Below are 25,570 nucleotides of genomic sequence, written 5' to 3'. Positions count from 1 at the left end.
CCCCCCACCCCCACCACCCCATACACCCCCGCAGGGCCAGAGATTTTTTTTAATGCCGTGAACAAATTTTGGTACATCACGGGTGATGACGGTTGTGGTCAAGTTTCATTGAAATCGTGTGTGTAGTTTCAGAGAAGAAAGCAAATATCTATTTTGGGGGGTCAAACCTGGACCCACTTTTACCCCCCATAGACCCCTTTAAACTTCGATTTTCTTCGTGCCGTAAACAAACATTGGTACATCATGGGTGATGAAGGTTGTGATCAAGTTTCATCGAAATAGTTTGTGTAGTTTCAGAGGAAAAAGCAAATTCCTATTTTGGGGGGTCAAACCTGGATCCACTTTGACCCAGGTAAACCCCCTTAGACCCCGACATTTTTAATGCCGTGAACAAACGTTAGTCACAACACAACAAATATCATTAGTGCCAAATTTGGTCGCAATCCCATCAGCGGTTTCAGGGAAGAAGTTTCAAGTGTTTACGGACGGACTGATGGACGGACTAACGGACAGACTAACGGACGGACTGACGGATGGACTGACGGATGGACTGATGGATGGACTATTGGACTGATGGATGGACTAACGGACTGATGGATGGACTGAGGGATGGACTAACGGACTGATGGATGGACTAACGGACTGATGGATGGACTAGCGGACTGACGGATGGATTGTCTGACGGATGGACTGACGGACGGACGGATGGACGGACTGACGGATGGACTGACGGACGGATGGATGGACAACGCGTCATCGCATAAGCTCCCCTGAACTTCGTTCCAGGCTTAAAATCAAAGAAGATGGATACTTTTGGGCCTCCCGAGGGCTTTGTTTCTCCTTTTGATACCTTCAGGAGATTCCAACCAATGTAACCGATACCAATATCTCATCACGCAGGCCCATGCTTATCCAACGGTTGCAGCTCGACACCCAAACAGCAAGGTCTTCAAGGAAATTCAAATAACGTAGTCGACATTTTGACCTAATGCGCGTCATGATTGCGCTTCCAAAACAACTGCTGAAGCCTGTTCGAGGACAGCGGATCGCCTTGTGATGGCCCATTGTTAAGCCGTTTGTGTACAATACCCTGACCGGGATGCGGAGCCATTGCAGCAAACAGAACTCAAATGCAAGCGCGCTTATCTCGATAGTGCTGGCCGTGCTAACAAACATGGCATGGATGCCACACGGTCGGCCATGCTTTTGTGCATGGCACGTGATATACGGCAAAAAAGGGGGGAATATTCGTGAGATTGGAGTCGCGGCGGGACATTCGAGGATGTTGGAACACGATCTACTGGGCCGATCATGTACTGTGCGTAGTATTGGTTGTGCCGAAGCAGTTTATATGGCTAGGGTCACAATCCTGGAAGTAGATGGGAGATACTACCACCACTACTTCTTTAACTCCAATTATTCCCACCTTTTTGGATGGGAGAGTGTGGCCGAGCAATATTTTTGGCAGCAATTCTCGAAGGAATTTGGAATATAATGTGCGACGACTCACATGCTCTTTGTGGAAAAAACTGCACGGGATCATTGGCTTCCACCTATTGATGCTACAAGATGGGATAGCCGAAGGACAACAAACTTTGTGATGCAACACCCTCCATGCGAAGCACCAGTGCGATGGTTTATAATCGGGTCTAGTATCAAACCCAGACTGGACAGGTTCAAAGGTGAGTGCAGCAGGCCTACCTCTGCACCATCCTGTCGGACTCAACCATACATTTCACCCCTGACTGTCTGTTTGTTTGTGAACAAAATATCTCAAAAGGTTGTCGACGGATTCGGACGAAATTTGGCAGAGATGTAGGGTATGTGACAAGGACGAAATAAATAGATTTTGGTGAAGATCCGAATTCTGATCCGGCTACTAGAATTACTTTTTAAGTGACTCTTCACCATTGCGAGATCGGGCCAAAAACGATACATAGCCGGATATCTCAAAAAGTTGTGGATGGATTTGGACGAAACTTGGTGGACTGGTTGGGTATCTCACAAGGACAAAGAGATTCGATTTTGGTGAACATCTGAATATGGGTTCGGATATGAGAATTATTTAATTATTTAAGTGAATCTTCACCATTGGGAGATAGGGCCAAAAACGATACATAGCAGGATATCTCAAAAAGTTATGGATGGATTTTGACTAAACTTGGTGGACCGGTTGGGTGTGTGACAAGGAAGAATCGATTCAATATTGGTGAAGATCTGGATCCGGATCCAGATAGTACAATTTTTTTAAGTGATTCTTCACCATTGAGTGACATGGCCAACCAGGTGGAGGTATGCTCTCCACTGAGTGCCGTTCTAGTTTGTCTTGTAGAGGTCGCTGAAAACAGTTTTTCTATTTAGCGATCTTGAATGTAGGTCCTACCAGTCACTCGGTACGTTTTCGAGCTCTTTTAAATGTTCTTACCCATTTCACAAGTCTCGAATGCAAGACACCCTCCCACGCACAATGAATGCGTCGGTTAAAGTCTGGGAATGTTTCAGCGCATGTCTTGTGATTAGGCGTGTATGGCAATTATACTGCCGAGGACGTTTGAGAAGCACACCGTGGAAGCAATAAGCCGGTGGGTGTTGCTGTCAACTTGAGCAGCGATGTGCAGGCAATCCCTTCCACCCCCAGCACGAATCGTGCGGAAAACACGCGTTTCCCGAGGCCTTGTGGCTCATCACATCCTCCACCGCTCTTCTATACACTTTGAGCTCTGCTGATCGCTGCAAATTATCGAGACATTCGTATACGTAACGGATTCGCAACTTTTGCTGCTTTCCTACCAAAAAAAAACAAATAAATAAGCAAAATAAAATTACACCGCATGATGCACATGTGTGTGTTGCCAGAGATGATGAACATTTTTGAGCAATGTAATACGTGTACGATAACGAACTATTTCCAATACAACTACTGTGCACGATTCTTGGAAACCTGCTATATTCATGGCAAAGGTATTATTGCGAAATGGGGCTTAATTAGAGGCAAGGATGAAATAAAACAGTTGACCGTCTTTCCATTCGACCACAAACAAAACCGCTTGAGCGACTCAACAATTCTGAGATTCCAGAAAATCTTGCTTTGAAAGACCTCGCCCTTTTGCAAATTGCAAGGGAACCACAAAATGGTCCTTTTCAAAGAAGAGGCTCGTCGGTGTATTTTCACCTTACACACTAATAAGCAAATTGGTGTGCTTTGACAACAATGTGGTCACAAAGTGGGTTGCCCTACGAGTCGCCACATCAAGGATCATATTGATCTAATAAAGGACTGCATATGACATACCTACAATGAAACGTGAAACAATGACCGGAAAGGCAGGCCGCTTATTTATATATATATATATATGCAATGTTATAGCCTAATATTTAAATGGTCCTAGCATGCTGGCTAGTTGACCCCACATCCCGCACCCACTCACCCACAGATACATCATCATCTTGCTCGTAGCTCCAGCTTGTACCAAGGTCTCTCCCCGTGCGTCCCGCCCGTTCCTACGCGCGGAGCTCTGTTACAGCTTGTCTCTTCGCCCAACGCCTCTCCCTGCCTGCTGCTCCCCGCGCCCCCTCCCAGCAAAACCAGTCCGCCCGCTTTCCCTTTCCAGGCGCCGCCGATATCTCGCTCCAGGCGGAGTTCACTGCATTGTCTGTTCGCAACGACGCGACATCCCCGCCGCGCAACCGTGGATTTACAGCGTCGCAGCTGCGGCTCCTCTGCAAGGGGCAGCCCGCTGCGTGCCGGTGTGGATTCCGCGTGGGCTTTGGTGCTCGGCGGGAACGGGATATCGAGCTCGGCTTTGGTGGCTGAGGACGCAGAGACGAAGCGGGATAGCTGAGAGATAATGAAGGAGCTAGTCAGAGAGATTGTGAGATGGAGAGAGCGTGGAGTGGGGCAGGGAGGGTATGGTTGAGGTGGGTGGGGGAAGTTGAGAGCGCAGGAGCGATCCGGATACCCGATACCGGTACGCTTTTTTCTACGGACGGCAGAAGCGATCTCTCTGCTTTGCAGTGGTTTGCCCAGCTGGCCGCGAGGAAGCGGGATGCGGAGATCCTGGGGGTAGGGTGTGGTGTAGTAGTAGTAGTAGGGGATAAGGGGTAGGGTAATCAGGTTGTACCGCTAAATTCCTTCCCGAACATCCTTTTTCCTCCGCCCGCTCATTAGCCGCGCTCAGCGCTCTCTCCGCTCCTTTCGCGTCGCTGGTCAGGTCGGGCCGAGGAGCGAACAGGAGGCGCGTCTCATGAATATTTACAAGGATTCCTCACCGCATGTCATTATTAAACAGGCACACGCACCACGGCACTCTCACACTCCGTGAGGCCCTCCCAATGTTTGCTTATTTGTTTTGGCCTAACGGGGGCGTAAATGAAGTCGATTGGCCTTTAATACTTTTTAAGCCATCAAAGGTACAGGTAAAGATGAGAAATATCATCCGTTGCTCATTGAATTTGTGCTATTATCAAATTAATTTTGTTCTTACAGGTAGGAGTGGGAAGGGTTGGCCAAGGATATTTTTCATTCCAGTATCTCAGCCCCTTTGCTAACAAAAAGCTATCATCTAGCTGGGACTTGCATTCACGGCCTTAGCACTGGTAGATACACATCCACACTCCGCGCATAATTCAATGAAGCAAGAGTTGCATTGCAGGAGATGCTGCCTGCTGCTTGAGGATGAACGAGAGAGAAGATGAAATAGGAGAATGACATGACAAAGGAAGAGCAACCAGAGAGTTGGATGGGGGGAAAGTACATGGAGCAGCCGCAGGCACCTGCCAATCTGTGCTGGCCAATCAGCAATTGGAATCAGACACGATGGTGAAACCAGGTGCATCAGCACTTTTTAAAAAGGGAATAATAGCTGTGCCTGCTGTGCCTCAGGGGCGTCCCATGTGTCTCACTGCACCTTTCCTTTTACCTTCCATCCAAGGAATTTTACTCCCGTCCTTGCCTGTCGACTCTGTAGCACCATCCAGTCTTTCTTTTCTGACTTCCCACTAATTCCCTTTCCTTACCTCTTAACTATACCTGAGCCTTTTGTCATTGTTGTTCTTCTCCACCTCTTCCCTTTATGAAGAGTGAGGTCCAGTGGTACCAAGCTACTGCTCTGCCTCGAACACGATACTCCTCCACTTCCTTTTGTCCTCAGCCAACTCTCTCCAATCTACCACCACCCCTACCTTACTTGTATCCTTCTTCACAAACTTGTATCCTCCCATCTCAACCGCGGTCTACCTCCTTTCCTCCTACCTTGTTCCCTCAACCTATCTGTTCTCTTTGACATTTTCTCTTCCCCCATCCGCACCAAGTGTCCAGTCCATGTCAGCGCGCATTTCACCAATCTATCATATCCGGTTAAATCCAGGTACCCATGTGAGGAATTTGTTTTTCCACAACACGAGTGGACCAAGGATGAAAATGTTGAGGCCTACTTTTATTATATTTTCAAAATGTTCTGAGATGATAATGAAAAACTACTCAGGGATCACTCATCCATCTGCAATCTACAGTAAGGGTCTAGTGAGGTCATCAGTGCGTTCGTGAATGTCCTTGTCGAATTGTTCCAGACACGCACAACCACACTTAGTGCAGACTGCAGCCACTCATTTATATAGGCCTCACGCATTTTAGTTAGGCCGAGTTTATATCATTTTCTCGAGCATATCGTAGGTTCAGAACAATGTCCTATGACGGTGCATGTATCATGATGAAGGTTTGCTTTGTTTGCATACTTTGTGTGATGATGTAAATGAATACGTTTTGTTGCATGCAATGTCGAGTCTCGTAGAGAAAAGGGAACATAGAATGGACCATGAAGTAAGAGAATGATAATGAAAAGAACACACCAGAAAGAGGGAGGAGGTAGGGTAGGAGGACACAACAACAACAGGTTCGAGGAACAAAATACAGGGAGACTTGAAGGGATAAGGGATGTGTACTGGAAGAATGATAGCGATGGGAGGACATGGAGGTGAACAAGATCGATTCTGCCACAAACTCTCAATCACAGAAGTGGAAGAAGGAACTGAAACCCGAAAACGGGTGAGGTTGGACAGGGTTGATTGGGGGTAGAAACGATCATGGCTGAGGATGGAGGATGACCTGAGATGGTGATGAATAGCTGTTTTGAAGACCTGAAGGGAAGAATGAGATTGAAGAGACTGAAGAAGTTTCTTCCAGAGGTGGGAAAAAACAGAGGAACAAAGGAGTGGAGGTGAGCAGTGAGTCTGGATTTTGGGTTTTTCACGAGAAAGGGATGAATGGCAAACCACGTGCTTCTTGCAGCAGAAAGCTGGAGGATTAGAGAGGGGCAGAGGACAGAGGGTATAAGACCAGAGAGCAGATGGTATAAGACAGCGAGACCACCGACCTATCTGATATGTGAAAGTGATAGGCCCAGAGACTCAGCTTCATCGCAGGGGATACCAATGATTTTGAAGGTATTGGTTTTCACAGCATCAAGCTGAGCAAGGTGTGAGGCCGGGGGCACAGGGGTGTCAGCCAAGAGTGGAGTGCAGCACTCCATCAAGCTTATGATGAAGGCCTTGTAGGTAGACTAAAGTTCAGATGTGCAAGGGAACGATTCTGCATGATGGAGGATGGCCAATCGGCGACTGGCTTTGGAGGCCAACTTAAATTATGCTGTTTGCCAAAGAAGGAGCATGGCAGATGATGAGGCCTAAAAGTTTGAGTGACTGAACTTCTTCAAGAAAATTGTTAAGAGGTAGATGAGTGGGTTTGCCAGATGAGGATTGGACCAAAGACAATGCCTTGGGGGAACTGTAGCCTTGATAGGGAGAGGAGACGAGAGGATCTCGTTCAAAGCCGATTGTGTACGACGTTCATCAGCCATTTGTGGAGGAGGCCTTGGATGCTGTAGGCAGATATTTAGGAGAGCAAGTTGGTGTATCGAATACTCGAGAAATGTCTGGAGAGACACCCCTGATCTCATTTCTGAGATTTACGGCTTTCATCCATTGTTGAGACAGTATAAGCAGCATTTATCTAGTAGATGGGTAGACCGTGTCTGTATCCGAACTGTTGTCTGATCAGGTCATTGGAGAAAAAGAAGGATTTGAGGTCTTCGATGATGGAATCCATCACATTGCTGTTGACTGCAAATAAGCTGATCGGTCTGTAGTCTATTTTTTCAACATGTGTACAGTATATAATGCAGTGATGTTGGCTGACTTCCAAACAGCTGGAAGATGACATTGTGCAAATTATAGGGAGAACAGAGCAGAAAGAGGTGCAAAGGCAGCAGAATAGGTATTAAGGGGACGTGGGATGATGCTGTCCGGGCCAGTTGCAGAGTCAGAGTTACTGCTTGTCAGAAACTTCTCAAGCTTTTCAGGTGCAAAAGACAGAGTCCAGGGGCAGTCAGATGTTACCAGGAAAGTTAGTCATTGCCAAGTTCAGAAGGGATGATTTGCCATTTGCAGAAATCTCTGTCCGAAAGTTCACAGATTTAGTCAGGCTCATGGAGTTACAGAAGTCTTTTGCTGCAGAGCCATGGCTGGTAAAATTGGCACCAACACCAAGCCAATTGGCATGGTGACAATTTACATCACCACACTAAGGAAGAGAGAGTTGGGATGAGTGGTTAAAAGTTGGTCCATGTTGTCTCAGAGATGTAAATAGAGTTGTCACTGTTAGCAGAATGGTAAGAATACACACACACACACACACACACACACACACACACACACACACACACACACACACACACACACACACACACACACACACACACACGTATTCCTTTGGGTTTGGAGGTGCCTTTATTTTTAGGTGTCTTTTGGGTCTTTGGGGTCCATTGGGCCTTTGGGGTCCATTGGGTCTTTCCAGTCTTTTGGGTCTTGGGCGTATTTTGGGACTTTGGGGTATTTTGGGTCTTTGGGGTATTTTGGGTGTTTGGGATTCATTGGGTCTTTTTGGTCTTTGGGGTATTTTGGATCTTCAGAGTACTTGGGGTTATTCTGAGTCCTTAGGGTCTTTTGGGTCCTTTTTGTCATTTGGGTCCTTGGGGTTGTTTGGGTCTTTGGGGTCCATTTCGTCTTCAGGGTCTTTTCAGTCTTTTGGGTATTTGGGGTCCTTTGGGTCTTTGGGGTATTTTAGGTCTTCGGGGTATTTTGGGTCTTCAGAGTCCTTGGGGTCTTCTGGGTCCTTGGGATCTTCTAGGTCTTCATTATCTTTTGTGTCTTTAACAGTCTACATGGTATTTTGTGTCTTTGGGTATTTTTAGTGTTTGGGGTCCATTGGGTCTTTGGGGTATTCTGGGTCTTTGGGGTATTTTGGGTCATCAGAGTCTTTTAGGTCTTTTAACCGGTGGACACACAGTCGTGTTCAAAGCTTTCCCCTTAACCCCTCCACCCCCGCCCCCCACTCAAATCCCTTCTAAAGCACTACTCAAAGCCTTTAAAACCTAGACTTATGAAGGGTGATAGACACACACACACACACACACACACACACACCACACACACACACACACACACGGTGTGTGTTAATTTAATTAATTTAATTTTTAATTAACTTAATTTTATTAAGTTAATTAATAATTTTAAATTTTTTAAAATTAATTATTTAATTTTAATTTAATTTTAATTAATAATTTAATAAATTAACAACCTTAATTAATAAATTAATAATTAACTTAATTTCACTTTCACATCACACGTATTCCTTTGGGTTTGGAGGTGTAAGAGCAGTACAATCCCAGTACATGGACAGTGAAAAATTGAGTTCTTGATATGAACTGCAACATAGCTGCTGAGACGGTGTTCACACCTGTTGAACCAGACGAGACAATATCCATGGAGAGACACTAAAGAGTCAGGGACATCCCGTGTAAAAAAGGATTCTGTTAAGCAGATGATGTCCAGTTTATTTGCAACAGTCTGGATTGAGAGACCTGTCAAGTTGGAGTGAAGGCCTTGGATGTTGTCGGTCCACACATATAGGTACAGAGGAGGAGGCACTGTTGGCATGGTGCAGGGACATGGAGACGGGGTGGGGAAACTTGTAGAGGGGATGGGGAGCATGTGGAGGGGTTGGTTCCAGTGGTAAGTTGAGAGAGGGTGGTGCAGGAGGGAATTTCCGAGGGTATGAGCTGAGAGAGAATCTTGGAGGGTGGGCGAGAGGGAAGCAGAAAGGTGGGACATGAGGTGGAGGGATATTTAATCGGGGGACACAGATAAGGTGGCTCAGCCAAAATGGATATGATGAGGGAGAGTGGCAATGTGGAGTGGTGCTGCATCATTAACGGGCGTGAAGGTGAGGTGATGGTCATGTGTAGTAGGCAACCTCTGCAGACTGGACGTCTCATGATCCTCAATTCAGATATCACGAGAAGTGTAAAATGAGGGGTTGTAGATTCAGAGGAAAATCATGTTCTAGGTAAGACAGGATGGTCCAGTGACTAAGCATTTGTGAATTCAACATATTTGTGAAGGGCTTGAGTGAAGAAGAAGATAAGCTAGTAACCAGCGATTAAGAAAAATAACATGCAGTGTTACTGACGGAGAGACAAGGCAAATTAAACTTTTGAAATGTTACTAAAAGCGTTCAAAGTAATAAGTAAATTAATTCAATTCGAGGAATGTTAGTTCAGTTAGGAGTTACTAGGGCATGCCCGTACTATATCTATATCTAAAATTATATCCCCCCCTCTATTTACATGAAATGGTTTGGTCCATGAAATGTTTTGGTTCATTCGCAACGCCAAAGCGAACGGCGAACGCTTTACATGAAATGGTTTGGTGCATGAAATGTTTTGGTCCATTCGCAACGCCAAAGCGAACGGCGAACGGCTTGCGAGTACAGTGACAATCCCCCCGGGGTTTTTATTAGTTTTAAAACATAGTTTAACGCCAACATAGCGCCAACATAGTTTGCAAACGTGAAATAAATGAATACGCTCTCAAATGTGCCATCCGAGGCAGAGTGTGTCCGCCACGTTCGGCACACGCGATAGCTCGCTGCTCTCTGATTGGTTGAATCGTTTTTTGGACATAGCTCGGTAAGTAATTGTCCGATTAATATGAAACCTTGAAAAGGCACATCCTCGGGTCCCCAGCAATATACCTGGCAAGTTTAAAGTATATCGGACCCGTGGTTGTCGAGAAACAGCGGTCACAGACAAACGTACAAACAAACAAACACACAGAGATTAGTGGAATTATAGATAGATTAAATACGAGTATAAGGCCCATCAAAAATGACGGGTTGGAACAGTTTTTGATGGTACAGCGGCGTGAGCATGCCGAAGTCTGGGCCTAGTGTTAGGGGTGCTTATATCATCTTTATTTATTAGATATCCTACAGACGTAAATGAACACTCGTTTTACTCTGCGCACTTTGCACGTCACGTTCAGCTAATTTCACCTCCCTACGCCGTATATTTATTGTAATAAAAAAAAACCACTTCCGTACACCGACCTTGAGGCTCGGATTGCAAGCCCCCGTCTACAATTCCAATGTAAGAGACATAATTACTCTTCTTTTGGGTCTTCAGAGTCCTAAGGGTATTTTGGGTCCTCTGGTTAATTTGGGTGTTTTGGATGCTCAGGCTCTTTTGCATCCTTGGGATCTTCTGGTTCATTTAGGTCTTTGGGGTATTTTAGGTAATTTGAGTCCTTTGGGTCCTCTGCCTCTTTGGGGTCCTCGGGTCTTTTCAGTCATCTAGGTATTTTGGGTCTTTGGGGTAATTTGGGTCTTTGGGTTCCACTGGGTCCTCAGAGTCTTTAAGGGTCTTTTGGTGTTTTGGATTGTTTGGTTCTGTGGGGTCGTTAAGGGTCTTTGAGGTATTTGGGGTTTTCAGGGACTTTTTGATCTTCTGGGTCTTTTCGATTTTTTAGGGGTCTTTGGAATATTTTGGGTCTCTGGGGTCTTTTGGGTTTTTGGGTCTTTTCGGTCTTTGGGTTCTTTTCGGTCTTCTGGGTCTTTAAGGGTATTTGAGATATTTTGGGTCCTTGAGGTATTTAAGGGTCTTCTGGGTCTTTTGGATCTTCAGGGTATTTTTAATTTTCATGGTATTTTTGGTCTTCTGGGTATTTAAGGGTCTTTGGATCTTCAGGGTCTTTTGGGTCTTTGGGGTATTTTGTGTCTTTGGGGTATTTTGGGTCTTGGTGATCTTTTCGGTTTTTAAGGGTCTTGGGGTATTTTCAGTGTTTTGAGTCTTTGGTGTCTTTATGGGTCTTTGGGGAATTGTGGGTCTTCAGGGCCTTTTGGGTTTTTTGTTGTCTTTTGGGTCTTTAATGGTCTTGTGGTCTTTGTAGTAATTTGGGTCTTCCGGATATTTACGAGTCTTTATGGTCTTTTGGAGATTTGGGATATTTTTGGTCTTCTGGATATTTACGGGTCTTTGGGGTCTTTTGGGTTTTCGGGGTATTTTGGTGGTTTGGGATCAATTGGATTTTCAATGACTTATCTGTTTTTTGTGCCTTTGGGGACTTCTGGGTCTTCATGGTCTTTTGTGTCTTTAACAGTCGACAGGGTATTTTGGGTCTTTGGGTATTTTGGGTGTTTAGGGTCTATTTGGTCTTCAGTGTCTTCTGGGTCTTTGAGGTCTTAGGGTATTTGGGTCTTACCAAAATGTTGGGTATTTGGGGTCCATTTGGGTCTTTAGTGTCTTTTCAGTATTTTGGGTCTTTTGGCTCTTTTAGGGCTTCAGCGTATTTTGGGTCTTTGGGGTATTTTGGGTGTTTGGGGCCCATTGGGTCTTTTTGGTCTTTTGAGTCTTTGGGGTATTTTGGATTTTCAGAGTCCTTGGGGTCTTTTGGGTCCTCTTTGTCATTTGGGTCCTTGGGGTTGTTTGGGTCTTTTGGATCCTCAGGGTCTTCAGGGTCTTTTGGGTCTTTGGGGTCCATTGGGTCTTCAGGGTCTTTTCAGCCTTTTGGGTCTTTGGGGTCCTTTGGGTCTTTTTGGTATTTTGAGTCTTTGGGGTATTTTGTATTTTCAGAGTCCTTGGGGTCTTCTGAGTCATTGGGGTCTTTTGGATCCTCTTTGTCATTTGGGTCCTTGGGGTTGCTTGGGTCTTTTGGATCCTCGGGGTATTTTGGGTTTTCAGTGTCATTTGGGTCTTTGGGATATTTTGGGTCTTCGGGGTATTTTGGGTCTTCAAAGTCCTTGGGTTCTTCTGGGTCCTTGGGGTCTTCCAGTTCTTCATTATATTTTGTGTCTTTAACAGTCTACAGGGTATTTTGGGTGTTTGGGGTCTATTGGGTCTTCTGGGTCTCCTGGGTCCTTGAGGTCTTTTGGGTCTTGAGGTCTTAGGGTCTTTTGGGTCTTTGGGTCTTACCAACATTTTGGGTCTTTGGGGTCCATTGGGCCTTTGGGGTCTATTGGGTCTTTCCAGTCTTTTGGGTCTTCGGCATATTTTGGGACTTTGGGGTATTTTGGGTCTTTGGGGTATTTTGGGTGTTTGGGATTCATCGGGTCTTTTTGGTCTTTGGGGTATTTTGGATCTTCAGAGTACTTGGGGTTATTTTGAGTCCTTGGGGTCTTTTGGGTCCTTTTTGTCATTTGGGTCCTTGGGGTTGTTTGGGTCTTTGGGGTCCATTTCGTCTTCAGGGTCTTTTCAGTCTTTTGGGTCTTTGGGGTCCTTCGGGTCTTTGGGGTATTTTAGGTCTTCGGGGTATTTTGGGTCTTCAGAGTCCTTGGGGTCTTCTGGGTCCTTGGGGTCTTCATTATATTTTGTGTCCTTAACAGTCTACATGGTATTTTGGGTCTTTGGGTATTTTGAGTGTTTGGGGTCCATTGGGTCTTTGGGGTATTCTGGGTCTTTGGGGTATTTTGGGTCATCAGAGTCTTTTAGGTCTTTTAACCGGTGGACACACAGTCGTGTTCAAAGCTTTCCCCTTAACCCCTCCACCCCCGCCCCCCACTCAAATCCCTTCTAAAGCACTACTCAAAGCCTTTAAAACCTAGCCTTATGAAGGGCGATAGACACACACACTCACACACACACACACACACACACACACACACACACACACACACACACACACACACACACACACACACACACACACCACACCACACCACACCACACCACACCACACCACACACACACACATAAACACACACACACACACACACACACACATAAACACACACACACACACACACCACCTGTCCACCAAGTTTCGTGTGATTCTGTCCAGGACTCTTGTCCTGTTCACAGACAAACAAACAGACAGGTGAAAACATAACCTCCATCAACCTTCGGTGGTCGAGGTGACAACACAGGGATGAAATCGTCAAAGAAAGACATGACAGGCCCGGTCCAGAAAAGTCAACTTTGATGAACCGCAAGGTGGCACGTGTGAACCAACGTCCAACACGCTCAGTTCCGGACAATTTAATAATTAATTAGCTTTTCCATAATACGGAATACACTTTTTAAAATAAATTATAATTTGATGTGTTTTGATCCAGGTTGGACGTGATGTCGTCATTAAACTGGATGAATGGGGATAATAAAAGCAATTAATTATGATATGACTGCGTGACGTTTCCTGCTGCATGAGATTCTCGAGCGAATCTCGCGGTGATTTGTTGGAGCCATTTTCGTCCATTTTGATCAAATTTAACGAGTATTTTTTTTTCTATCTGACTCGGTTTTGCGGCCGTTTTATAATCAGGTCGTTTTGATTAACAGGTTTTAAGATTATAACTCTAATCTTGTATCGTGAAATGGATTACAAGGATGCCAGCTGTTAATTGAGAGTAGCAAATCAGATCCCGAACATCAGACACCACCGATCCGAACTCCAACCTCCCTAATCCGCCCAGCTCGGAGGGAAGTATAAGGACCCCCTGGTTAATTGGCAGTCCTCGGTTGGAAGTGCAATTGTGTGTCCTGAAACTGCAAGGCACACGGAACAAGCGATAAACGTTGCTCGAATCATATGCCGCATAAATTTTTAAACTTACACAAAATGTGAGCACGCACGAAGGTGCCATTTCCATCGTCACTCTAGTGAGCACCACGCTCTTAATTGGCTTTGGTCTTCGCAGCACACACGTGAATGCGAAGCCAGTGATCTGCTGAAAAAAAGCAACACGTGACCAAAATGAACACACACACACACACACACACACACACACACACAATAGTTTGGTGAGAGTTGTTAGGATTAGAGTGTTAGGGTTAGGGTTAATTGTTAGGGTGATAGGTTAGGGTTAGTTGTTATGGTTAGTTGTTAGGGTTAGTTGTTAAGGTGTTAGGGTTAGAGTTAGTGTTAGAGTGTTAGGGTTAATTGTTAGGGTTAGTTGTTAGGGTTAGTTGTTAGGGTTAGTTGTTAGGCTTAGTTGTTAGGCTTAGAGTTGTTAGGTGAGGGTTAGTTGTTAGGGTGTTAGGGTTAGTTGTTAGGGTTAGAGTTGTTAGGTTAGGGTTAGTTGTTAGGGTTAGTGATAGTTGTTAGGGTTTGCTCCGTTGTTTATTAGGTGGTTTGCTCCATTGTCTCCAAATGTAGTCGTTGTTAGGGTTAGGGTAGTTGTTAGGGTAGAGTTGTAAGGTTAGAGTTGGTTATTAGGGTTAGTTGTTAGGGTGAGACTTAGTTTTTAGGGTTAGAGTTGTTAGGTTAGGTTTAGTTGTTAGGGTTAGTTGTTAGGGTTAGTGATAGTTGTTAGGGTTTGCCCCGTTGTTTATTAGGTGGTTTGCTCCATTGTCTCCAAATGTATTCGCTGTTAGGGTTGTTATGGTTAGTTGTTAGGGTTAGGGTTATGGTGGCTTGATCCATTGTCTCCAAATGTAATCGTTGTTAGGGTTAGGGTTATGGTGGTTTGCTCCATTGTCTCCAAATGTAATCGTTATTAAGGGTTAGGGTAGTTGTTAGGGTTATGGTGGTTTGATCCGTTGTCTCCAAATGTAATCGTTGTTCGGGTTAGGGTAGTTGTTAGGGTTAGGGTTATGGTGGCTTGCTCCATTGTCTCCAAATGTAATCATTGTTAGGGTTAGGGTAGTTGTTAGGGTTAGGGTTATGGTGGCTTGCTCCATTGTCTCCAAATGTAATAGTTGTTCGGGTTAGGGTTACTAGGGCATGCCCGTACTATATATATATCTAAAATTATATCCCCCCCCCTCTATTTACATGAAATGGTTTGGTCCAAAGCGAACGGCTTGCGAGTACGGTGACAATCCCCCCCCCCCTCTATTTACATGAAATGGTTTGGTCCAAAGCGAACGGCTTGCGAGTACGGTGACAATCCCCCCCCTCTATTTACATGAAATGGTTTGGTCCAAAGCGAACGGCTTGCGAGTACGGTGACAATCCCCCCCCCCTCTATTTACATGAAATGGTTTGGTCCAAAGCGAACGGCTTGCGGAGTTTGGTAAAGAAATCGCCATAGCTCGGTAACTACTTGTCCGATTAATATGAAACCTTGAAAAGGCACATCCTCAGGTCCCCAGCAATATACCTGGCAAGTTTCAAGTATATCGGACCCGTGGTTGTCGAGAAACAGCGGTCACAGACAAACATACAAACATACAAACATACAAACATACAAACATACAAACATACACACAGAGATTACTGGAATTATAGATAGATGGTGGCTTGCTCCATTGTCTCCAAATGTAATCATTGTTAGGGTTAGGATAGTTGTTAGGGCTAGGGTTATGGTGGCTTGCTCCATTGTCTCCAAATGTAATCGTTGTTTGGGTTAGGGTAGTTGTTAGGGTTAGAGTTGTTAGGTTAGAGTTGGTTGTTAGGGTTAGTTGTTCGGGTGTGAGATAGTTGTTAGGGTTAGAGTTGTTGGGTTAGTGATAGTTGTTGGGGTTTGCTCTGTTGTTTATTAGGTGGTTTGCTCCATTGTCTCCAAATGTAATCGCTGTTAGGGTTGTTATGGTTAGTTGTTAGGGTTAGGGTTATGGTGGCTTGATCCATTGTCTCCAAATGTAATCGCTGTTAGGGTTGTTATGGCTAGTTGTTAGGGTTAGGGTTATGGTGGCTTGATCCATTGTCTCCAAATGTAATCGTTGCTAGGATTAGGGTAGTTGTTAGGTTTAGGGTTATGGTGGTTTGCTCCATTGTCTCCAAATGTAATAGTTGTTAGGGTTAGTTGTTAGGGTTAGAGTTATTGTGGTTTGCTCCATTGTCTCCAAATGTAATAGTTGTTGGGGTTTGGGTAGTTGTTATGGTTATGGTGGTTTGCTCCATTGTCTCCAAATGTAATAGTTGTTCGGGTTACGGTAGTTGTTAGGGTTAGGGTTATGGTAGTTTGCTCCATTGTCTCCAAATGTAATCGTTGTTAGGGTTAGGGTTAGTTGTTAGGGTTAGGGTTAGGGTTATGGTGGTTTGCTCCATTGTCTCCAAATGTAATCGTTGTTAAGGTTAGGGTTAGTTGTTAGGGTTAGGGTTATGGTGGTTTGCTCCATTGTCTGCAAATGTAATCGTTGTTAGGGTTAGGGTTAGGGTTAGTTGTTCGGGTTAGGGTTATGGTGGTTTGCTCCATTGTCTACAAATGTCATAGTATTCTTTTTGTTTCACATTCCTAACTATCTGCATTAGAGAAAGAAAAGAGGAGTAAGAAAAACTACGAGGGTAGTTCAGAGGGTGGCAGACTCTCAGCCACCACCAAACACTAAGAACAAATACAAGAACATTTGCAGGAAAAAATGGAAACAAAATGGATGATGTTTGGCCAGTTATTAGATCTGTCACTCTCGGTTACTTTGTTATATTGACTGGGCTTATTTTCAATGTCTTTGTTTGCTTGTATCGGTGTTCAATCAAGTGGAGCCTTGATGTATCACAATCCATCCACTCACCTGGCTATATTCAACATCTGCATTCAATTATATCATTAACAGAACAAACCGCTGATAGGTGTTCATCAAAACGTCGAGCCAAACGATTTCAGATTTAACTTTAAGGAAAGTGTTCCTGGAGATACAAATAAATAATAGAATAAAAATTGTATTTCAGGTTGGCCTTGACGTTTCCTTGTAAGGCCAGTCAGACAGGGTGGAGCGCGTTACCTTTGAGCTGTCTTGTCTGGGTGTCATTGCCAAACAGACAATACATCTGCCGGATTGGTGTATTACAGGCAGGGTGTTGATGTTGCATCAACAAATGTGTCAACCCTCAGATTGGCGCTTATTACTGGACCCTCTGCATTCTAGCATTATTTGGTGGATGTTTTAGATCCCACCATATCTTTTGTAAAGAGTCGGTGAGTTATCGCCGGCAATCAGAACAAACAATCCAAATTCCTGCCACATTCAGTGAAACATCAAGTCTGGCCAACCAATTCATGAGAAATCAAAAACTTTTCCCGGGTGTGAATAATTGGGTCTGTTAAAGAAATAACGGTAATCGTTATTTTCATGTTCCCATCTGAGATTTTGTGCTGCCAGGTTCGAATCCTGAACAATACCTCATGGTGGATTGCTCTAGTGTCTCCAAATGTAATAGTCCTCTGTATGTTACACATTCCTAAGCATCTGCATGAGACGAAGTAAAGAGGAGTAAGAAAAACTTACGAAGATAGTTCAGAGGGTGGCAGGGCAGATCTAGAAGGATGTGGGAGGTGTCGGAGGCGCCCCCCTCTAACCCTGTGAAAAAAAAAAAGTTAATCGTTGTGCAATCAATCATTTTATTGCATTCTTGGAAGTTTTTTCAGTTCCTTGCATTCTTCCCTGGCCCAACAGTTCTGCAGATTCGCGTTGACTAATGGGCCAAAAGTGGCGAACTGGCGAGCAGATTTGCCCAGCTCTTCCTCAGTCAAAACAAGAATGACGCACTGTGGTCACGTGACAACCTGCCACATTCCGGTAACGGGCCGATTGGGAAACACACATTTAATGCACTGTTAAACATTTAACACGACACCTCTTAGCACGTGTGCATCCTGTAAACACCCACACCATTGACTCACACATGAAGAGAAGGTTGAATGGTGCCACCACTCTGTATCTGCCGCTGGACTGCATCCGATATCACAGCACGTAACTTATCATAGAAAATCCGTAGGGGAAGGGGATGCACATCACCTGCACCCCCTGCAGCTGCCCTGGATTCGCCTATGGGTGGTAACTGCAGGTACCCCTTAATTAATATGGCTACAAGTGAGGTCACAATTAAAGAGGGTGGTAGCAGAAAAATTCCGTTCAATTAAAACAGAAAGCCTGTGAAATTTTACATCCAATTGGCTATACATAACTGTAAAAATCGCCGATCAAATCAATCAAAAATGGTTTATTAAAAGCATGTCTGGCAGACAATGGCTGAATTACACATTACAATTACACACAATTACTCATCAATAACATAGAAAAGCTATGGTAGGAGTCCTTTTGTAGTCGGTAGTTGATTTCTGAATGTTAAAAGTCATCTGAGAACAGTTCTAGTATCATCTCAATGCGTAAAATGCGAATTAATTTTTTTCCTGCTTCTGAAATTCTTGGGAACCTTGTGTGGGAGGTGTCGGAGGCTCCCGTTGATTTTAAGCACATGGCCGCCATCCATATAAATGCCAATTTTGATCGAGCCTGCAAATTGTCAAAAAGTTCATTACAATTAAATAGCTCACTGTTGGTAAGGATGTGCGAGGGCCGTACAAGTCTGTTAAAGAAATACAGCAAATGTGGTTCAGATGCCCATTTTAAGTATCAAATCATATTTTTAAAATCTTAAAATTTGATTATCACTGGCCTTAAAATGTGTGTAAACATTTACCAAATAAGTTGAATCACTTTAGAGACCCGTTTTTTCAAAATTATGTGCTCAAACAAAAAATATTGCATTGATGTAATGGGCCAGCAGATGTTCTGTTTGTATCTGTTTTGAATGGACAGATTGTTATATTTGAAGTGAGCAATGCGACTGTGTCGCCAATATGCCTCCTCATCGTCCCACAATGGGTAGATGCCCTCGTTCACTGTCCTAAAAATAATCAAGTTTTATTTAAATCCCTTCAACTGTTTTCAAGTATCACATTTTCATCAGCCATGACAGGTTTCACATCGATCGGTGAAGCGGTTTCAGAGAATTATTTTAAATATCGGCTTTCAAGTTAATATGGCTGCCACACCACGTGATGTATGACCTTAAAAATGTACAGTCTGCATATATATGGGTATGGGGTCACGTTTGTGAAGTTTCGTGTTTTTTTTTTTTTTTTTTTTTTTTTTTTTTTTTTTGTATACAATATCGAGGCTCGTGAAAGAGCGAACATTAATCACACAGAAAGACAAACCGACACATAAAACATATAACATAGGGAGCGGTAGACAAGATGGGGAGAGAGGGGGAAGGACACAAACACAACATTTGAGAGCAGGGACCGAGAGACATGGAGACATCGAGAGATCTGAGAGAGGGCGAGGGCTTTGGGGGGGGGGGCGTGGGAAGGGGGCAGTGGGAGAGGTATAAAACATATGGACACTGCCAGGACTTCCAGGAAAGAAGTTGGAATTTCAAACAAGGTGGATCTGTTGATCGGATAAGGTTCCTTTTTCTGTTCAAGATGGCTGACAAACCACGTGACCTACGACATCATCATTTTCAAACTATCTGCAACAATGGTGTTAGGTGATATTTGTAAAATTTCGCATCAATAGGGTGAGCAGTTTCAGAGATATAATTATTTAATATTTTCCTTCAATCCAATATGGTTGCCACACCATGTGACCAATGATGTTTTCGTGATAATCTTTTAATCGTCATGGCCAGTCAATGACAAACGTAAAGATTTGAGTCAATCAATTTGGAAGTTTTGGAGAAGATGATTTTTTAAAAGGTTTTATGTTAAATCCAATATGGCTGCCAAACCATGTGGCTCATGATGTCATAAATGTAATATTTCAATACAAATGTGTCATAGATCATGTGAATGCAATTTCCTATTTTTAGGATAAGGAATTAGATTAAAACATTTTTGGCTGGTATACCACTTCACCTATGATGTCACCATTATCATGCTTTTGTTCCCCATTGGGAGTCCTTGACAATGTGCCAAGTTTCAATTTTTCCCATTCAGCGGTTTCTGAGAAATATATATTTTTTATATTTGCGGTTAATTCAAGATGGCTGCCATACCACGTGACCTATGAAGTTACAATCTTACTATAATTCACCAAATGTCCATCCGTCTGTCTGTCTGTCTGTCCATTCGAAGGTACCGTAAAAACTGCTGAACCGATCGCAACGATATTTTGGGTGGATAATCCTGGGATCTCCAGGAGTAAAATGGGCTATTTAGTTTTCCCAATTTCAGATTTAGTCTCCAGCATTCTCAGGTTTGGACTCCCGCATAACATTCGCGTTCGCATAACGTTCATTGTGACGATGTTTTCATTGTGACGATGTTGTTTTCCCGGGTGCCGCACAAACGGCTGCACCGATCGCTGCACAGCTGCACCTCGGACAAAGACCTTTTATAAGGACACGGGTTCAATCCCTGCTTGAGAGAATTCCAACCCCATCGCCGCCATCACGGCTGTCTCTCCAACTTACAATCCCACGAGATATGTGGAAAGGACCACCCAAAACCAATATAAACATCATTAAACATCATTTGTATGTAAACATCATTAAAAGTAAATAATGACCTCGGCCAAAGTTCAAACGACATTTAATCTCTACATGAGAGAATTCCACATAGCTATTTGAGTGGTGTATACGCCAACAGATCGCTGTCTCCATCGATCTTTCCAAGGCCGTAACACCTATTGGCTCAAAATCCTTTTAACTCTTGATTTGGTACAGTTACACGTATCGGGAATTTGGTACACGTATCGGGAGTACATACGACATAGCGATTGTGAACACGATTATCGATCACGATTCACGATCACGATCATCACGATTATAGTTTATCGATCACGATTTGAAACACGATGGAATAATATTTACCGATATGAACAGTGATGTGGCTTTTATTGAAATTCTCAAGATACTGTTTAGATTTTGATGATTTGCGTGTGATATGATTCAACGGATGTTTATATGAATCGTTTAAAATAAAATAAAAACCCACCAATTCCTGATATTTTACCTTTTCATTTGGGCCTCCCAATTGAAGCCCCACCCGTATGGTGGGTTCCGTTGCTAGTTATCATAAAAACATTCTGCATAGGTGTCACCCCTACCCTGAAAGTTTCGTATCAATCGGACTTGTGGTTGCTGAGAAAAACGAGGTTTAGCCCGTACTGATGGACGGACGGACGGACGGACAACCCGAAAACATAATGCCTCCGGCCACCTTCAGGGGCGGAGGCATAAAAAGGGACTTTTGCATATTATAGTGAAATCAACTTAAAATGCCAATTATCAAGCTTGTCCTTCTGTGGATTAAGTGACACTTGTCCAAAAATGGATCCTTATTGTATATAAATTCTTAATTCTCACCATCTAAAAATGTCTGCCATGACATTTTAAACGATATGACTGTCAATAAGTGAACTCTACTCCTGGTGATGTGGATGAAGCTGAACAAAGTTATTGATTCAATACAATATCATGTTAATGGTTCGAGATATCATTTTATTGATTCTTACCAAGTCTAACATTTTATCAGTTGGAAGAAAATATCACACTGTTTCAGCTTCCATCAAATAATCTGTCATCAATAAAGCATTATCACAATGTTATTTGGGGATATTCTTCATGATCTTCTTCATCAGATTCTATGCCTTGAACACCTTCTGGGTCAGTATTTTTAGAGCAACTGTACCCTAATGCATGACATATCTGTATGGGGTAGGTACTCTTTGTAGCAAGAACATGGCCAAGTGTCACACGTCCCTTGACGGTTGCACTTGGTGAATGCCATGATAGCAGATGGCGCAGCACCTGCAGTCGGTCATATTGCCCTCCAGTGGTTGTGCCCCCATTTCCAACCGAACCGTCCACTCTTCCCATCGAGGAGTGGCACGTGCGGAGGATGAGCACGTCGCCATGTTTATCTCTGCACCAAGGCTCTCAGCAGATGCTGTCTGAAGGCCTTTGGTGTCGGATGACGTTTCTCCTCCTTAGCCATCCTCTTTTTTATTTTTTGTGTAAGAGATCGAGGCTCGTGTAAGAGCTAACATAAATCACAAAAAGACAGACTGACGCATAAAACATAAGTTAAAGGGAGCGGGAGACAAGATGGGGAGAGAGAGGGGGAAGCACACAAGTACAACATTTGAGAGCAGGGACATCGGGAGATCTGTTAGGGGGGGGCTTGGGGGGAGGAGGCACGGGAAGCGGGGGGGAGGGAGAGGTATAAAACACATGGACACTGCGAGCACTTCCAGGAAAGAAGTCGGAATTTCAAAAAAGTGGATCTGCGGTGAATTAACGGGTTGGTAAGCAGATGACAGCAAGCTGCCTGGAGTGTATATGAATACGTTTAGCATAGCTTGAAGCCACACATTGGAAAGGGCTTGCACTGCCATGTTTGACGAATGTGTTGTTTTGCCAAAATTATCGTAACCCCTGAATGATGTCTTTGTCATCCACAGAGTCCGATGCCAGACACGGATTTCGTCATGTCCTCTTTCCTCGTCCAGCAGATTTCCCAGTGGTATCAAAGCCCGTTAAAGCATGCGAGCCCAACAATCCTGCTGCTTTCTCATATCCAACGTACCTGTACAGCCAAGCAACGTCGTACGTCTTATCCTGCCAAACTAAAAAGGTGTGCGTTAGAAGAGATGGGCTGTAGTGTAACAGCAGAGGTAGTACATCGGTATCTGGGCACCACGTTTGAATTGTATCTTGAGACGATGCGTAATGTGCAAAGATGGCATTTCTGATCAGCATTGCAACAACGTCGTCATCATTCATGGTCATTACTGGCTATACTTTTCCTACAGCGTTTGTATGTGTGGCGCTGTTATGGACATTGTCGTCTGTGAAGGCTGTGACAAATCTTTTATTCTGGTGTTTGAAGGTCTCCCCAAATGCATCTGCAAGGAACATTCTAACTTGCTGCTTTGTCTTCTCATGACCGAGGAACCGAGCCATTGTAATGTTGGCAAGAATGATTGCAATGTCTTTCTGTATTCTACCGACTCCTCTCCGGCCTTGCTCCCCCAGCTCTGTCTGTGCTCTGTCCCCCAAATATTCCTACAGGACGCACAAGATCTGCCAGCAACCCTTTTATGGTTAAACTGCCAAAATCAAGACTCTCTGCTCACCTTCACTCTTTCATTCCTCTTTTCTCCCGCCTGTGGAACAAACTCCCACACTCCCTTCAATCCCACTCCTCCCTCCAGGTCTTTAAAACAGCTGTTCACCACCATCTCTTATCTCCCCCCCCCCCCCCCATCCAAAACCTTGATCTTTTCTACCCCCGTTAATTCACCCCAGATCCACTTTTTTGAAATACCGACTTCTTTCCTGGAAGTCCTAGCTGTGTCCATATGTCTTCTTTTTTTTTTCTTTTTTTTTACCTCTACCACCCCAGCCCCATTCCCGTGCCTCCTCCCCCCAAGGTCTCTCCCTCCCACAGATCTCCCGATGCCCCTGCTCTCAAATGTTGTACTTGTGTGCTTCCCTCTCTCTCCCCATCTTGTCTCCCGCTCCCTTTATTTTGTCTTATTTGTCCGTTTGTTTTTTTGTCATTAATGTTAGCTCTTACACGAGCCTCGATCTTGTATACAAAAAAAACAAAAATAATAATAATTGTACATTCATTCACTGCATAATGTGTTGTTGCTACATCTTTGCTTCTCTTTTCTCTTGTTGCGGTCTTTCTCAAACCCTCACTATATGGATCAAACATCTACCTTATCTCATCATATATCCCAGTCTTTTGTAAAATTATAGATTGGAATACCTCTCGGCTCTGTCAGGAATTAGGTGAAGTATGGCAATACCATATATTATGATGTGTTTTATTGGGGCTTCAGCTGGATGCTCTGTTATTGTCCTTATACGAGGAATTGGTCGGCTCTGGTCATCGATCAGCATTTGCCAATCTTCCCGGCAATCTTCACCCATCTCGGTTTCCAAAGAGTCAAGTGATGTAGTAATAGAACAAGTGCTGCATTCATCATCTGCACACTTGGTGCTTCTTCATCACTAGTACACTGGGTGCTTGTCATCCTTCGGAAGGTGTTCTGTGGCACGTTTTGATGCTGACTAGTGACCGCTCTTCTCAAGGCGCAGGCACAATGAATCTCCTTGAAACTGAAAAGGAAACTCAGCGTAAGCTACACAAAAGTAAATTTATCTTTTACAAAACATCTATTGAAAATATTGTTAGGAGGTAGGTATAGGATTTTTTAAAGGGAAGGGGTGCAGGTATCCTAAAAAAATACTTCTACATGGCGGCCAGTGCTGTAGGAGCACAGAACAATTGTTGGTTTTTTGTCAAAATCATCTTTCCACATTGTAATTTATAAAGCTAGCCTCCAAAGTCGTGCGAAGTCGGGCATCCTCAGTCGTGCGAAGTCCTTCCTTGGCACACCTGAGCTCCTCACCGGGCATCCTCCGTCGTGCGAAGTCCTTCCTTGGCACACCTGAGCTCCTCACCACATACAAGGCTTTCATCCGCAGCTCAATGTAATACCGTTCTCCCCTCTGGGCTGGTGCTCCTGCCTCACACCTAGCTCGTCTTAACGCTGTTGAAACCAAAGCTTTCAGAATCATTGGAATCTCCCACGATGAAGCTGATTGTGAGGGCCTTTCACTCCCTCTCTGTCTTCCTGTCTTCTACCGACTCCTCTCCGGCCTTGCTCCCCCAGCTCTCTCTGTGCTCTGTCCACCAAATATTCCAACAGGTCGCACAAGATCTGCAAGCAACCCTCTTATGGTTAAGCTGCCAAAATCAAGACTCTTTGCTCACCTTCACTCTTTCATTCCTCTTTTCTTCCGCCTCTGGAACAAACTCCCTCTCTCTCTTCAATCCCACTCCTCCCTCCCGGTCTTTAAAACAGCTGTTCACCACCATCTCTTATCTTCCCCCATCCAAAACCTTGATCTTTTCTACCCCCGTTAATTCACCCCAGATCCACTTTTTTGAAATACCGTCTTCTTTCCTGGAAGATCTAGCAGTGTCGATGTGTTTTATTGTACCTCTCCCCCCCCCCCCCCCTTTCCAAGCCCCTTCCCCCCAAGCCCTCCCCCTCCCACAGATCTCCCGATGTCCATGCTCTCCATCTTGTTCTCCCGCTCCCTTTATCATATGTTTTATGTTTTATGTGCCAGTTTGTCTATTAGTGATCAATGTCAGGTCTTGCACGAGCCTCGATCTTGTATCCCCCCCCCCCCCCCCCAAAAAAATTGCCTCCACCACCTAAGTTGGATGGAGGTTATGTTTTCATCCCTGTCTGTTTGTCTGTCTGTTTGTTTGTTTCTTTGTTTGTCTGTGAACAAGATATCTCAAAAATATGTGGATGGATTCGAACGAAATTTGGCAGAGGTTGTGTATGTGGCATGGACGAAATCATGAGATTTTGGGATTCCAGATCCAGCTGCTAGAATTTTTATGCCTCCGCCGACGAAGTCGCCGGAGGCATTATGTTTTCAGGTTGTCCATCCGGCCGTCCGTCCGTCCATCCGTCCGTCCGTCCGTCCGTCTGTCTGTCTATCCGTGATAGGTTTTCGTTACCGCAATAACTTGAGAACG

The 25,570-nt window shown here is 44.3% G+C and overlaps 1 protein-coding gene across 3 annotated transcripts in view; it reads right to left on the bottom strand.

Moving 5' to 3' along the window:
* Positions 1-4,172, bottom strand: part of LOC137425883 (RNA binding protein fox-1 homolog 3) — a 375,403-nt gene extending 371,231 nt beyond the window's left edge. Inside the window, exon 1 of one of the 3 annotated variants that reach the window (XM_068114617.2) lies at positions 3,429-4,172. In XM_068114617.2, coding sequence (XP_067970718.2) covers positions 3,429-3,446 — 18 coding nt within the window. In that variant the 5' untranslated portion in view covers positions 3,447-4,172. The remainder of the gene's footprint in view (positions 1-3,428) is intronic. The other 2 variants (XM_068114610.2, XM_068114630.2) reach the window with 2 other exon arrangements.
* Positions 4,173-25,570: the final 21,398 nt, after the last annotated feature.

Source organism: Myxine glutinosa, chromosome 1, assembly GCF_964187855.1.
Source record: "Myxine glutinosa chromosome 1, kmMyxGlut1.1, whole genome shotgun sequence".
Lineage (NCBI taxonomy): Eukaryota > Metazoa > Chordata > Myxini > Myxiniformes > Myxinidae > Myxine > Myxine glutinosa.
Note: the sequence above shows the minus strand (reverse complement) of the source record. Positions and strands in the feature narration are given on the sequence as shown.